The sequence below is a fragment of the Hippocampus guttulatus genome, chromosome 11 (genome assembly GCF_054856545.1).
Source record: "Hippocampus guttulatus isolate MCC_2025c chromosome 11, RoL_Hgut_1.0, whole genome shotgun sequence".
NCBI lineage: Eukaryota > Metazoa > Chordata > Actinopteri > Syngnathiformes > Syngnathidae > Hippocampus > Hippocampus guttulatus.
Window position 1 is genome coordinate 15,627,622 of NC_141271.1, and position 16,516 is coordinate 15,644,137.

The window sequence follows — 16,516 nt, forward strand, 5'->3', positions numbered from 1 at the left end:
GGAGGGAGGGGCGGGGGGCTTTTTTTTTTTGTGATGCGGCCACAGCAAGATAGCAGTGATGAGAACCGTAAAACAGGACATGCAACTTCTACGACAGAGGAATGCGTTTGACTGCTCCGGGTAATATGTGTCAAATTTATTTTACCTGCTAATCAATTAGCACGTCCCTGGAAGCATTATGGCTAACGAATGGCAGAACCACAGAAGAGAATTTCCAAAGGGTGTCCATAACATCTCTTCACAATTTAACAAAAAACGATGCTAGTAAAGATTTCAAACAATTGGATCAGCTCAAATGAGACACAGTTGAAACTTTACATCAAGTGCCTTTAAATATGTCTCCAAAGTGCCTGCCCTTCCATCAAGGGTCAAATGACACAACCAAGTCAATTTTGTGTGATCTGAACATTTCCGAAAATGTGTCTGCGTGCGCAAGGAATTCTGAACTTCCGTTGGAGACGCTTTCCGGTGACGGCTCGAGTCCAACCCTCTGACTCATCGCACAACGGCACTATCGTGTCGGATCATCCGCAGCCGCCGCAGGTTGCCAAAAGGTAAGCAGCGCTGCGCTGAGTTTTGTCAGATGAACAGATTCGGGTCATCGAACAGCGTTCGCTTCCGATAAGCAGCGCGTATTTTGAAATTGTCGATGCGTATTTGTGTTGACGTGTGATGATGCGTCGGTGCGCCACATACACACAGCGGAGTGTTTGAACTTCTGCCTCCTCGAGCGTCTTTACAGGCGCTGGCTTTTTGCCACGCGCTGCTCCCACAAGTCTGACCGAATTGCAAAGCCCAGGCTCCGCCTACGGTTGTCATGGTAACAGCGGATGGGACTTGCATATGGGGCAATGCAAAGAGTCACTCACTTGCATGAGAAAGGGCCACCTTTTCAAAATGAGCTCATTGAGGCAAAAGACAAACAAATCGTGTGTATACATAGACTATGCTATCATTTTTGATCTCACGTGTAGTTTGACAAAAGTGACTCACAAACATTTTAATCAGACACCGGGAAAACATGCTTAAATTGTGAAAAGAAAAAAAAATCAGATGGGACAATGTGAGCCTGTAACAAATTGACTTCTCATGATTTCCTTTCCCCTTTGTTTTTTTTTTTCTTCATATTTGATAACCAGCTTCACGGATCGTGCTCGACTGAGCCAAGTTGAGGTTTGCGCTTCTCGAAGTCTAAGTCGGCAAATGGATTATAAAACCAAAATGCCCGCGGACTTGCCAGACACAACACATGTGCTGGCAAGCCGCTTGTTCAGGGGGGAATTTTTCCCAACTTGCTTAAAGTGTGATTAGTGAGAGGAGTACACTATATTGACATTTTATGCTTCCAACCCTGTGTGGGTATAATTTGGGGAAGGCCCTTTCTACTTCCAGCATTGCTGTGGCGTCACGTTGACGCTGTAGAAATTCCCAATCGTGCACACCAATGGAGACCGAAAGTATGTTTTTTCAAGGCCTGCGGGAGTAACTAGCGGGTGTCTCATTACTTTTGTTCACTGACTATTATCGTGGCACGGTAAATTGAGTCGTATCCACTCATGATAAACAGGAAGAGGATCTCTGCTTGATCGTTCCAGATCATAAGGAACTCCTGTTATGTAAAAGTCGGTATGTTCTCACCAGCCTGAATGCCAATGATGTCATTTTAGCGCAGTGGCGTGCAACCGTCTCGAGCTGGCCTCAACACGATCAGAAGCACTCATTTACAAGCTTGTGCCGTGAAAAAATATGAATTACAAACTGGACCGATGGAGATTCCCAGCAGTCATTTCACTTGGCTGCAATGCTTCGAGTACAAGTATGCGCACGTTAGATTGATATCCAATCAGATATCAGACGGCACGTAATCTGTCGTGTGCTTTCCAGATGATTAACTCATTCAGTACCAGCCAATTCTGGACCAAGTCTGAAAAGACGTTTAAAAACGTCTTTGGGAGTGAATGAGTTAAAATAGAACCAGAAATGGACCTTTTTTTTTTTTTTTTTAACCATGGGAAGTAGCGTAGAAATGAGTACAATATGGCTAAAAATAATAATAATAAACTGAATGTGTACTATATTTTCCCACGCGGTTAGCCATTCGCTTCATATATCTCTGTCCTGGCTGCTCAGTACAATATGGCGACAATAATTCATCAAAGTTTGAATTTCGATTAGATTCTTCATCCATCCACTTCCGACAATGCTTCTCAGCACTCGTGCCACAGGTGAGTTGGAGCCTATCCCAGATGACGAGAGGCGGTGTCCACCCTGGACTAGTCGTCAGCCAATTATTGTTTTCCCGCATTGTGATTATTTGGGGTTCAATTCTTTTTCCACTTACTGTATGCGGCAGCTATGAATTCTACATGCGCCAGTACAAATTGTAAAGTTCGTTTATTTACGTATTTTGACAGCCGTCACGCTGACTCTTAAATATTTGTCTATTTCTGTTACTTCCTGGGGGGGGCAAAATGAAAGTCTACCAGCCTCCTGGAGTGTTATCTTACCAAAGTATGTTAGCCACCAGGCCTGGAAGTCACAGAGAGATCCCTCGGGGTGGGATTCACCCTATAAAGAGTGAGGGAGGGGAAACATTATAATAAAGTGTGCACACAGAGGGGACTCATAAACAATTGTGTGTGTGTGTGTGTGTGTGTGTGTGTGTGTGTGTGTGTGTGTGTGTGTGTGTGTGTGTGTGTGTTAGAAAAAGAGAAACTGACCATGACATATGCTAGGCTGTCAAAAAAGGCGGCGACAGTCAGGCTGAGAATCATCTTCTGTGACAAAAAAAAAAAGAAAAGAAACGACAAAATGAGTCTCATGTGCACGTCATTCATGAGAAGCACCGTCAACACCGCTTTCCAAAGACCAATCAGAGTGAAGCTAATTACAACACAATTGCTCGGGGGAGCCGCTTGACTCATCTGGCCCTCAAAATAGTTACACCAAACTGGCAGAGTTAGAAAGGGGCTTCGGTCGCCGAGAATTTTTGGCAGCGGACAAAAGGGCGACGCTGGAAATGATGGCAGACAAAAGCAAAACAGGATATTCGGTCATTCCAAGCCACGTCGGAAGAGAGTCTCCTCATTTCCACTCGGCTGCACGCTGAAATCATTTGGTTGCGTGATTACAATAATCGACAGCTTTAAGAAGGCTTCGCACGCACGGCTGGCGGGGGCCCAGTGGAGAGTCGGGCACGCAAATAAGCACGCTCTTTCATCAATACGCGTCCAACGGCGACCTTCGCCAAGGCTGCCGGATGGGGATGGGGGGAGGAAACAAGCTCAGCAGGGCCACAGAGCACTAAAGACTATTGACTGACGGATAACCTTTGCAAGGAGATGGAGGTGGGGGAAGATGAGGAGGAGGGGGGGGGGGGGGGGGGGGGAGCGACGTGGCGACCTAGTCTGGAGGTAAGAGGATCCATCCTGAGGGTCGTGTTAGGGTGTCATTTTTCCTCAGATTACCAAGACGACTTTGGAGAGTGGCTCAACCTGACAAACCTGTTCGTAGCGGCTGCACATAAAAACAAGGCAACCGCACGCCGATGGGAGATCAAACTGACGGTATTTCCAGAAATATCCGATTTTTCTTATGTCATTTCTGATACAAATAAACACCTCCCCTTCCATTGAGGGCTTAGTGTTTTCTGTCATTTCAATCATGGACGTGCAGTACCCAGATCCAACAAAGGTGGCAGTGCAGCTTACCGCCATCGTACTCATCCAAGGTTATTCCCAGAACAAAGACAAAAAAAAAAGCAAGCTCATATTAGCTGATCGTTAGGCAACCAGCGCACACAAAAGCCTTCTTCAAGTAATTGCCCGGTACTTTACATTTCCACTCGCGCCTAAAATAACGACTGAGACAACTTTTCCAGATTTGAGCCGTCGCTCGGTTGATTTGCATGTCTAAAGTTGCTAGCAAACATTTGAGAGCGCTAAATGTTGGCGGCGAACTTCACAACCGACAGCAAATAGTGAACAATTAAGAAAAAAAAAAAGAGGCCAAGTTCTTGCCTCAAGCTGTTTAAAAAATTATACAACGAAAGTTATACATTGGATATTCAAACAAAATGCAATGCAAAAGCTGTTCCATGGGTTTAGGCAATTTTGGGGGGGAATGCGGGGGGCCGGAATAGCGGCACTATATATGGAGGCGCAATCAATAGAATTTAATATACACACACGCGAGACAAATGGAAAACATTGCATTGAGGAGAGAGTGGGTGGAATGGTGATGGGGGGGGCCGGGGGGGATTGGGGGTGGGCTACAGGTCGTTATCGCGGAACAACCACCAGTCAATTAACCCCACGCGCGTGATTAATCTCCTCATTTAACTGGGCTCAATCACGCCCAAAGATTTGTCAGGACTAATTGAGCACATCTGCTGTGGCAACGACGCCAAACACAAACGTAAATAAGAAGAGGGGCCACTTCACCTGTGCCAAGGAGCGGTAGCGGCGAAGCAGCCAGATCACAAAGAGCATCAACATGCTGTGGAGAAAAGTGGGAGAGACAAAAAAAAAAGGGACAATGAATGTCTCACAGTCGTAAACAAAATGTGTTAAGACAGAAGCGCTATGGTAACATGTGAAAAGAATATTTTCTGTAACACACTGTTCAGCGGAGAAACTCCCGGGGCACAATATTAGGTACACCAGCGCAATGTAACAAATTTCCCGAGTGATTGGTTAGGTAGTTATGTATCATCAAATTGAGTTTTTGTGTTTTCAATTCCGATTTTCAATTCAAATTGTTGTGGTTAATCTTTGATTAGGCCTTTTTGTTACATTTTTGTATAAAACAAATATGTCAGAATCTGACGATATATTTCACTCAACGATATCCAAAGCAAACCAAAACTTTTTTTTTTGGGATTAAAATGCTTGAGGTCGGTGTATAATTTGATGGCCAATCCAATGCATTGAAAATTAAAAAATAAACATTTAAAGTATTGTCTATTTATTCTAACCCCAAAAATTCTTGAAAAGGTGGTGAAAAAGTATTTTCTATGAAAAATCGGAGGTCGGCTAAATTTATTGATTGATTTAGAATTGACGAAAACTCAACGTCTTGGTGGAGAAATTGAGAAACTAAGAAATAGTTCTCAGTGTGATGCAGTACGGTACTTCTACCGCAATATTACAAATATTGTTCAAAGAATACCTCATGAAGCGAGCGGTATTATTTTTGCAGAGGCTTATTATGTGACACACACCCTGTATGGGATCACAGTAGATCGTGGAGGTGTACCTAATGTTGTGGCCAGTGGATGCATGATAGATTATTTTTTCTTTTTTTTTTTCAACGATGACCATGGATTTTATCTATGAAGAGTAACTACCAAACTAAATGAAGGTCACCGAGAGGAATCATTGAGAGGTAATTTAAAGTAATATTCACCATCCGACCAATGAGAACGTTCCCGTGGCTCTTTTCACTGTTAATATCGCCGCCTGGAAATGAGAAGCAATTAGTTATTATGATGCTCTTCCTATAAATAAAGTGTGCAAGCTTGCGCTCTAAGTGATTGTAACCTCCGAGGTTGCAAATGAGAAGTTTGTTTGTCCATAGCCATCTTCGAAGAAAGCGCGACAAAATGAATTCACCCAACACACAATACGTTTACAGTAAAAATGAAAGACCAACTGTTTTTCATAGAATAACTGAAAATATCGATATCATGGAACATTATCCATTTCATCCATTTTCCGAACCGCTTGATCCTCACTAGGGTCGCGGGGGGTGCTGGAGCCTATCCCAGCCGTCTCCGGGCAGTAGGCGGGGGACACCCTGAATCAGTTGCCAGCCAATCGCAGGGCACACAGAGACGAACAACCATCCACGCCCACACTCACACCTAGGGACAATTTAGAGCGTCCAATCAGCCTGACATGCATGTTTTTGGAATGTGGGAGGAAACCGGAGCACCCGGAGAAAACCCACGCAGGCCCGGGGGAGAACATGCAAACTCCACACAGGGAGGCCGGAGCTGGAATCGAACCCGGTACCTCTGCACTGTGAAGCCGACGTGCTAACCACTGGACTACCGGGCCGCCCTGGAACATTATTGTTATCTAAAATGACCTACATTGTGATACATTTTTTTCCATTATCGCCCAGCTCAAAAGACTCCACAAAAATCGTGTCAATGAGCCTATTGTTCACATTATACAACTCAAGATAGCTGTGATAATACCGCCCTGAAACTGATACGATCAATTATGCACACCGTTTGTTCATAACAACCAGGGAACAGAAGTGGGCATTCCATCAGTACTGACGCAACGTCCGACAGTCCGTCACTGAAGAATGACGACAACATTTTTAAAAATAATTAAATAAATGACGGGGCAAAGTACTGACACAAGGTCCGAGGGTCCGTCACTGACGAATGGAACATGCATGCATTAGAATCCGTACGCTCAGGCAAGCCAGCAACTAATTCATGTGCAGAAAGGTCAGAAAGTAGCTTTGAACGCGAGAAATGTTTTTACAGAAAACTTCTTGTCAGTTACAAAGAAGAAGAAGATGAAGAAAAAGCAATCGAGTCAAGGCAACTTGGTTTTGGTTTCCGGAAGGATTTACAAGGCACCTTAATCCACTAGGATTGTACCGTTGGCCACAATGCAACGGTCAAAGTCATCCAAACGTTAAAAGTAAATGTTTTTGCCACTTTAAGAATTAAAACGGCAATTGGCCGCCACCGGCGTGCTCCAGCTGCACTTGACGGTTCAACAGATTGGCAAATAAAGCGCATGTGATATCGATGCGCGTGTATGCCTTGCCTACTTTAGCATCTCATAAAACTCAAGAACACGGTGACATGCTAGCAGCCTGCAATTGAACTGACCAATTAAGAGGAGTGTTTGTGCATAACAACGAGAAAATGGCACAATAAAGGCAAACACTTACAACAAACACTAAACAAAAACACATCATAAAACCCAAGGAGGGTTTGCTACTACCCAGCTGAAACTGATATGATCAATTGATACGGTTGTTTGTCCATAAGAACTAGAGAATCCACAATCAATGTCATCGCGTTCAAAGCAGTGCATATTGGGGCTGCCTTCACATGCTTGGGTGACCCATTTCAAAAAGTCATCAAACTGAAGAGGGCTGTGACATGCTATCAGCCTGCGATTGATCCGACCAATTAAGAAGGCCGTTTGCGCTTAGCAACGACAGAATGCACGCAAAAACGATGACTTCTATTCAGACAAACAAGCTTACAACAAACACGAAACAAACTCAGGGTAACCTTTACAATGCAGCTTGTTTCGACAGGTCATTAGAAGCAGCCTGAAACTGATCTGATAACAACCGCGAGAGACAGACAAGCATGTTTGACATGAGAGCGCAGGAATGACGAGAATGAAAAAAAAAAAAAAAACGGGCACGCCTGGCCGGATATGAAACCGGCGGCGGTGAGTCTTGCATTTTAAAAGTGCAAATATCTGCATGATCACCTGTGCTACGTTGCTGCTTTGGCCTTTTCCACACAGCCGCTATCATTCAATCTAACAACACCATGGCAGGCAAAAGAGGAAATCAGAAAGCCACTGGCCTAAAATAACCATATTTCCGCCATGTCCAAATTAGTTACCCGTTGAGCCCATTTGAATTCTGTTGCTCACCAAAACAGCAGCAAAGCTAAAGAATGAAAATGGTCAGTTGGATTGATTAAAGTTCATGCTGCAAATGAGGTCCGTGTGCAGACACGAATAAGCTGAAACCAATGAAGAAAAAGCAGCTAAACCAACAAATCAGTAGTGCATATTCCCCCATCGTCTTTCATGCAGTTTCAAGCTGGAGGTCGCTCCACAATGCTTACGTGTTCTCATTTATTTTGGCCCCTTTTCCCCGGTTGTTGCCGTTAAGTTTTTTCACAATACTGTAGAGTCATTTTTATTTTTATTTTAACCCCCATTTTAAATCCTAATAAACGTACATGCAACAGTGATGATTACTTTAATTCCAACGGTTAAAAAGAAAAAAACCCGTTCACCTGGCATGGATCAACATGAGGCTGTACAGACTGAATGATTGCTGGTATAGTATTAGTCTGTGCAAAACGAAAACGAGTGTATTAAAAAATTGTTAGGGTATTAGTGAATCGTTGCTCTTCAAACCAGCTATAATAAGCACTTATTGGTAATAAAGAGTCAACGCGCACTACTGATTTCGCGTTATCATTTCGAGCAAGATAGGGTTATTAGCGCTTTCCACAGTCGGCCAAAACAAATAAGTCGCTTCCAGCAAGCATGGCTGGAGCTCACGTAATGACAGCGATAACGTGCTGTCCCATTAAAAGTTGAGAGCAGGTAACTCGCAATTAAACGAGCTTTTAATAAACGAATACAGCGTGTTTTAGTGAACTGCAGCGTGCAAGTGTGTTTGCAACCTCGTGGTTACTCGCATGGTCGTGTCACATTGCATTGCTCTTTGTGTGTGAACTCAAATGATCAATTTAAAACAAATTCCAGATTAATAACTCTGCTGCAGTAGCCGCCGATGTAGCAGGTTGTTGCTAACTGTCAGAAACATGCGCTACTTACACATCGATAGTCCTCCGAATGCGTGTTAAACAATGCACAGCGGGAGTCGTTAAAGGCGGACTTCATAATCGGACTGTTCATTTCGCCACGCTTGCGTTTGTTGACAAAAATGAATCAGCTCCCATTTGTTTGGGTTTTTGGCAGTTCATCGTATACCATTTCCTGATCTACGGCACGCGCGAAGGACAAAAACAAATCAAATAAATAAAAACGGAACCAAATTTTGTACGCTGGTTTCTTTCACTGACGTTAATGTCTCTGTTACCCAGGACGTGTTTGTGCTTTGTTGCACTTAGTGCAGAAAGACGCAAAGCCTGTCTATAAATAGATGTACTTCCAATAATGACATGATGCGTTCAAGTGCCAGGTAGTGAATTATAAGCCAACCATTACAAGCTCTCTCTGGCATTCCCCCTTCCAGTCACGATGACGCTACCACCAGATGCCGAAGAATTAAAAACAAGCCAGCTCATTCACAGTCAAATGTTGCAATGCATGTGACCTTTGTCCAAAACGGCATCTGTGAGTGAAAAACATTGAGAATCAGAGAAGAGAATAAAATGTCAGACACAGGGTGTGTCTGTTGGAAATCTCTCAGGGCTATCTGCCCGCTTTTGTGGGGTAAGGAATAACTCCTGATGTTTTTTTTTAAACGCGTTTGCATGCATGCTTTGCTGTTTGATGTGTTTCACAAGAATGGCAATGGGTGAGTTGCACGATGGTGAAATAGCAACACAATGGATGTTTGGAGAATGTCAACAGAAATATAACAACTGCAGTTGAATACATTTTCTTCCCAAAGGAAATACTAAATAATATGTATTTCAGCATAAAATTGTCCCGATACAGTCTTTTAAATTATAATGTTCTAGGGGGATCGTCACCCTTATCCCAAGACATCTCGAAGAGTGAATAGTTGAGGTGCTCGCTTAGCTGAATATGACATTTTTTTGAAAATTTAGGTTGGATTAGGAACCATACAATGTGGGATAATGGTTGTTTCAATTTACAGGCAAAGCTAAGGTTCGGATGAACCTTATTTAAATACAAACACGCGCGCTCACACACACACACACACACACACACACACCATAACAAAAAAGGTATCTAAGAAAGCTGCTTCAGATAAAAAGCTTCCAGAGATTAGCGTTAGACAATGGCGATCTGCACAACGCAACTCAAAAGATGAACAAAAGGATCCGACACAGATTGAAAGAAACCAATTATCGAGGTACAACAAGACTAATGGCACACAACAAAGACACAGGTTGGGAGAACACAAGGGATGGCAGGGAGTCGATTGGACGGGAGACAAGAAGGCCAACAGGCCTGATTAAACTGATGAGGAACGAGGTAAAATGCGGCCGTACGCCGGGGTGGGGATACATGTAGGTAAAACTGCAAATAGTGGGTGATACGTACCACAATATAATGGAGTAAAAGTAGCATTTCCTCTGAACAAATATATAAACGACTCTGACGAGCAAATTATCAAAAGAGTTATATTTAACTCATTTAAGTACCAGCCAATTCTGGACCAAGTCTGAAAAGACGTTTAAATACGTCTTTGGGAGTGAATGAGTTAAGGGAAGTCAACCCCAAAATGTTCTTTACAATATGTTCTATGCCGCCCCACTAGTTTAAACACGGCATTCTGATTAATATTGCGTTTGTGGAATATGAATTAAGCAGTAAAATCCACCTGTCTTTGGGTATCTGAGGCGGCGGCCATTTTGCCACCTGCTGTCAACAAAAAATGAGATGACGGTTGTTCGGGGCTCAGGTACCAACCAATCACGTCTCATCAGTTTTCCGAAGCTGACAAAATGATCATGAAATACAAAATGAGTTCTTGCAGTTTACGTTGGTTTGCTGTTCAGGAGTTTTGTGCCGTCCTTGAATGGACAAAAAACTCTCAGTATGTGGTTATTTTGTTGTGTGTTTCAAACAGGTTAGGATAGTGGATCTTTTACCCATGAAAAATGTATTGTCAAAAAATGAAGAGCGTGTGTTTTACACACACTTAAAATTGCATTTTTGACATACATTACATGTGGTTCAATGTGCCCCCCCCCCCAACAAACCACCACCAACCCAGTGGCATTGATTAAAATTTTTGACCCCATCTAGCATTCAAGTTGCCCATCCCTGGTTTCGCTGGTTCGGGTTGTTACCGTGCGAGGTGGAAAATGACTGTTAACATTCCATATTGTGCACACGTTTTGAGAATGCACTCGTCCGGTCGTGCAGGCTTTTCATGGGTATAATTATGACATGAAAATGAGTGAGGTAATGATCCAGAGTCGTTTCAGACAGTCGTCGCGTTAACAACGAGCGCGATAAAAACATACTCTTCCACGACTGTAGAAAGACGACAGAAATGGAACGACAAAGTGGCTAACGACGCGGATAAGACGTCGCTGAATGGCTGTCGTTTCATGTGATTAATAATTCAAAGCAGTAGGGACGTAACCGACGCAGCTCTCTCCAAAACAAAAACATGTTTTTATTTTGTCTCTCCAGTCTCGTGCGCAACTGCAATATGACATCCCAAAACACTTCTCAACTGCTTTCTGATTTATTCTGAGCATCCCCCCACCCCCGTAGGAAGTAAATCAGCACTAGAAATAATCAGTTCCTGGCGCAAACTGTTACCATCCTAAAACCTTTAACTGCACAATGCTTTGAATGACATTTTAACAATTCCTAGAGTTATTCAAATAGAATTTAGCCACTGTAAAACGTAAAAACAATGAGATGATAAACGTGCGATGAGAGTTGTGCTGCAGACGCAAGTGTAAAAAGAAGTTAACCTCCGTGTAAAACCAAACTGACAAAATGGTGTTCCTTAATTTTGTACTTTGGTGACTCTGCAGTCGATATTTTCCTTCTGTCTTACTTCTGCTGCTCTTTTGTTATAAGTCTAAATGAAACACACATGCACACACAAATCACACAATCTGAATGAATCATTTGATCCTTACAGAATTGACGTCCGCCGGAAAATAAAGTAACATATCATGGGAAATCATGACAGCGGTGTTCTGTGTTCACGTCCTCTTTCTGCTAAGCTAAATTAGCCAAAGGCAAGAACCAACATCTGATTTTCTGGCTACTTTCGTGCTAAACTAAAATTAGGATTGCGCATGCTAATATATCCAAACTGCTACGTAATTTATGCAAAGCTAAATTAGCCAAATGCAAGCTCTTACATGTGCCGTTAGCTGAATGCAAATATGCCCAATTTTCTGCACAGTTTGTGCCAAGATGAACCGGTTGCTCATGCTAATACCGAATCGGTAATATCGAATCTGCTGCATACTTTGTGGTATTTGTATGTGGTATAGTAACATCCTTACATGAAATGAACGGTCAAAATGCATCACAAATTGAATGAGTTCATACAAAAAAAAAAACCTTTATTTTAAATATCAACTATCAGTAGAAAAACAGTGCAAAGAATGCAGGCACATATCCAGCTAAACTGTTGACAACACACAGTGATCTCATGGAATTCGTCATTGTTCTCAAAGCAGAACTATCAGTTGATTCCAGTACATTGATCGAAGTTTGAAATGAGGAAGTCATAGGCAGTTTTTTTAAGCACATGCCTCCTTCCTTAAGTTTTAAGACATCAGCGTGGAAGTTACATGATCATACGCATACGTTAATCATCTTGAAATGGGCGATTCATACCACACAGATCCTCACTTGCTCTTTGAACTAAACATTCACACGTGCACATGCCCTGAGGTAATAAATTACACATTAAATAAAAAGTTTTAAATTCGTTTCACCTGCAAACCAAAGGAGGAAAAACTCAACACCCACGAGTGCAAAAAGAATTGTTAAAGCATTGAGTTACATTCACCACATCCGACAATCCAGTAGGCCACCACCCAATGCACTTGTAAAAGTAGGGAGGCCACTGTCTTTTCCTCCATCATCCCTTCGTGCGTTTGTCATTTTAACTTGACTTCAGCCAGTTTCAAAGTTAAAACGTAGCAATACGCGTAGGTCTTTGGCATTGAATGTTTAAAACCCTCAGAGGAAAGCCCCACAAAATATTTAAGCCAAACGCTCATGATTAGTAGCAAACATCTGTTCCATCTCAACTTTAGTGGCCCTCAAAGGACTTGAAATGGCCCCTGGTAATAGAAACAGTCTGCCTTTAGAGTCCAATGGACTGCTTGTAGCGCTTGGTGAGGGAGTCGGCCTGCGTGGTGAGCTTGCCCAGAACCCCCTGAAGCCCGGCGAGGTGGTACTGGAACTGCTTCTGCAGGTCCTCCTCCTCCTCCTCATACTCGTCGTCCTCTGATGAAGACAGCGACGAGGCGAAGGACGACGACGAGGCCGTGGAGGCGATGGAGTTCACGCGGGTGAGCCGTAGCGGCGTCTCCTCAACGACCGGGGAGACCCTCAACCCCCACTCGATGTCCTGCCGGATGGACTTGAGCAGCTGGTAGTAGCTGTACATGTCCACGTCGCCATCGTCCACGTCCGACTTGTGGCCGCACAGCTCGGCGTCGTCCCACAGCGGCACGTCCCGCAGCAGGCTGGGCACCATGACAGTCTGGTCCATGTTGTTCACCGCCCCGAGGAAGCGGTTCATGGCGTTGAAAAGAGAATTTTTCTGAGCGGGGGTCTCGCGGAGATGTCGCATCATTTTTGCTGCAGAGTTTTCGCGTGGACTTCTGAATAGGTTTAATTTCCGGGTTGCGAATTTGATGAAGGCTCGGTGTTGGCCGGGTATGGTTGCTTGCTTTCCCGCTTGGCGGTTGTTTGGCGTCCGACGTTTTGCTCCGGCTTTAAATAGAGACGCCTAAACGCTTAACGGCTCTACCTGTTTGTCCGGTTCTTCGGCTTTAACCTCAACACGACGCAGCGAGCGTGAAGAGCACAACGAACTGAGGAGGCGCACCCAAGTGACAGCCGAACCGTGAAAAAAAGTACATGAATAACCGATAATGAGGAGGAAAAAAATCCGCTGTCGCTTATTTCTTTCTATGCTCCAAAGTTACCTTACCTTGTAATGTTCCGACTCTATTTGTCATTAATTGCGTCAACTCCGCGTACATTTTCCAAACATGACACAGACGTGCGTGGGAGAAGTGCCAAGCGTGACATGCATATTCATGAGCAAGCCATCAGGCCACCTGGTTTGCGAATCCTCTGTGGCCAATCAGACCCCACGGCCATTCTTGACCAATAGAAAGGCTAGACAAATAAGTTGCGGACCAATGAGGAGGGCGCAAGGACGCTCCTGTATGCAAAACACACAGCACGTGTGTTGAAGTTTTACACAGACGTGTAGAAACTTCTTTTTGTAACGCTACAACAACGGCTATGACAACAAATGTTCTAAAACAAGATGATGATTCATGTGATGTAGTCACTTCCCAAAGAACTTATGGCGTAATTTGCAGTTATGGTTTTGTGAAAAGTCATCCAATATGATTGAAGGGTGTTTGGGGGATGACAAGACGGGAAAGAACGCTGCCATTTTGATGAGGGTGCAGTGTACGGTTTTGTTTTGTTTTTGTTTTTTTTGCATTTTCAATATTACATCAGTGACTATGCATGAATCCTACAATGGTGTCGTCATTAGTTCAGGGTGAACCTCGTCTCTTACGTAAACTCAGCTCGGATAGGCTTCCACTCACACCCCGTTTTACAGAAATATAGAAATGGTTGGATGCACAATAATGTAAATGAATCCCAAAACAAAAATCAGCCAAATGAAAGCGATCTCATATGGAAGTATTTTTTTCCAGCCTTGGCAGATGTCTGCACTAGTGTTCAGCAGAGATATCAGCACGCTTTGTCAACATCATGATACAGTGTTTTTGCAGTCATGCATAAATGTGAAAGAATGTTTGATATTATCATATGCTGGTGTAATGTTACTGTACTCTGAGAAAAAAACAAACACAAAAAACAAACACAATCTGATGTATCAATAAACTGTCCCACTTTGGATCGCCGGCATTATTGCTAGCCTTGACGGGCCGATTCATGCAACCCTATACAACCAGCCCGTATTACCACATAAATAGTGGCTCTTTTAATTGCAGAATAGCGCGACTTTCAAGGCTTCATCACTTGAGAGTTGACCGAGGTTGTCAAGTGGGCAACCTCTGGTCTGTGGCACCCTGTGCGACGGTCGAGAGCATCTGAAACAAAGATTGCCCTGCATTAAACTCTCACATGTATGACTCACTTCCACAGCACCGCCAATCGATATTGGCAATACCGTCAACTAATTGGCAGGAACATCATCTCCTATTTAGAGTGTTGAATGAGCCACATACCTTAGCGACGTTGATAACAGCATTTGTGCACCGGCGTACTGTGACTAATGATACGTTTACACAGCAACAGCCTTGTTTAGAAAAAATAAAAAAATGCATATCTGTTGGTCGTTAGCGGGGCAGTAAATGTACATTTTTCGACTGGGGATACATTTTATCTAGGGCATCCCAAAATGTTCAGATTGAACACTCACGCAGTTTTAGTATTTTTCCAAAACAAATAAGGAAACTTTAATAGAACCGGATTCCAGAAATACACGGCAAATCTGCATTGTAAATTGTTTTGAAGGCAGAGCTGAGCTCCAAAAACAGTCTTTGAAATAATAAGCACTGTCTGCCATACGAGTATTTTTATTTTTTTTAAATCAATCGAAAAACAGAGTGGATATGTGTCGATGCTGCTTTTCTAGATTAAGTTGCCGGATAAGCATTTGTAGGTTTTAAAATGTTGTCGTCAAGAGCCAAAACAGCAGATATGACCTGATTTTGGCTGTTACTCAACCAAAATTTGGGGTTCACCAAACACAAAAGGATATTTGATCAGAATTATATTTACGATTGTTGGCCCAGACCAATTTCAGAGCAGATCAGGCAGCAAAAACCATTGCTGATGCTCCTCCACATGAGGATAATCGGTTCGTGTAATCTTTCGGAGTCGGTCGATAATCAGCCCATTTTTCTTTACTTTGATCAGATGAGGGGGAATTTGTTTGAAATTAGGCCCAATTATCCGTATGTGTGCGTTTGGTGCCCGGGCCTTCAGTGGGAATTTATCCGATTTAATCTGCCTCTTAATACCACCACTGTCAGATTGTAATTATACAAAAACGCAATTTAACAGCAGGCCACTGTGCCACGAACAGTATCTGGACTGAGTTTAGAATCAATATGTATCGAGTAACGCGACAAAATGCATCATACTCGACAGAGATGCCGATTATGAAATGTGTTCACCAGTGCCGATGGCTACAGGTGTGTTGTTCAAGTACAACTAAGATGGAACATCTGTCGCTTTGACCAACCAATGAGAGGACGGAAAAATATGGACGTCAATGAGGGACTGCTCAATGGCACTGCGAGGACAAATTGAAATTGGATTGGATTGGATACAACTTTATTGTCAAATGTACACAGCACAGATGAAATCTGATTGGTTGACAGTCTTGTTACTAATATCCTTTAAATTGCATCGGCCAACGCTACGCATTCGGAAAGTCGTACGCAGATTAGATTGACGTGCACGGCAACACAGAGAGGCTGACATCTGACTGGACAATATCTACCACATACATTTTGGAAGCAGTGACGTAAAGAGGAACTTTATAGAATAAACGAATACAATTTCATAGAACAGCCAAAACATTACAAGTTAGGCTGTAAACGTAGATCAGTGATCCTGATGACCTTGCTGCCCTTGACCTGTTTACTGTGTGCACCCCATTGTAGCGAGAGTAGCTTCTGGTAAACAAGTGGACGCTTTACTAGAAACATACAAACTTTTGAGTTCATGTATCTCAAAGCTTTTGAGTAACCATATAAAAAAATATAAGTTGGATATACTCAAAACATTGAAGTTCAGAGAACTCGAACTTTTTGAGTTGCCGTAACTCAAAGCTTTTGAGTAACGATATCAAAAAATAT

General features: G+C 43.1%; 2 protein-coding genes across 3 annotated transcripts in view; both read right to left on the reverse strand.

Annotated features, from left to right (window-relative positions):
• The window catches only part of LOC147198314 (cyclic AMP receptor 4), a 76,093-nt gene extending 67,279 nt beyond the window's left edge, over positions 1 to 8,814 (reverse strand). Inside the window, exons 1-5 of one of the 2 annotated variants that reach the window (XM_086123642.1) lie at positions 8,565 to 8,814; positions 5,407 to 5,459; positions 4,443 to 4,497; positions 2,721 to 2,777; positions 2,508 to 2,568 (exon numbers count right to left, since the gene is read on the reverse strand). In XM_086123642.1, the coding sequence (XP_085979768.1) occupies positions 2,508 to 2,568; positions 2,721 to 2,777; positions 4,443 to 4,497; positions 5,407 to 5,459; positions 8,565 to 8,645 (307 nt within the window). In that variant the 5' untranslated portion in view covers positions 8,646 to 8,814. Of the gene's footprint in view, positions 1 to 2,507; positions 2,569 to 2,720; positions 2,778 to 3,710; positions 3,775 to 4,442; positions 4,498 to 5,406; positions 5,460 to 8,564 lie in introns of those variants that run through there. The other variant, XM_086123643.1, reaches the window with a different exon arrangement.
• A 3,152-nt stretch (positions 8,815 to 11,966) lies between these two features.
• LOC147198315 (mid1-interacting protein 1-B-like) lies at positions 11,967 to 13,646 on the reverse strand. Its single transcript, XM_086124314.1, has one exon. It carries the CDS (start codon positions 13,228 to 13,230, stop codon positions 12,736 to 12,738), a length of 495 nt encoding a protein of 164 aa, XP_085980440.1. The 5' UTR covers positions 13,231 to 13,646; the 3' UTR covers positions 11,967 to 12,735.
• Between the last annotated feature and the right edge of the window lie 2,870 nt (positions 13,647 to 16,516).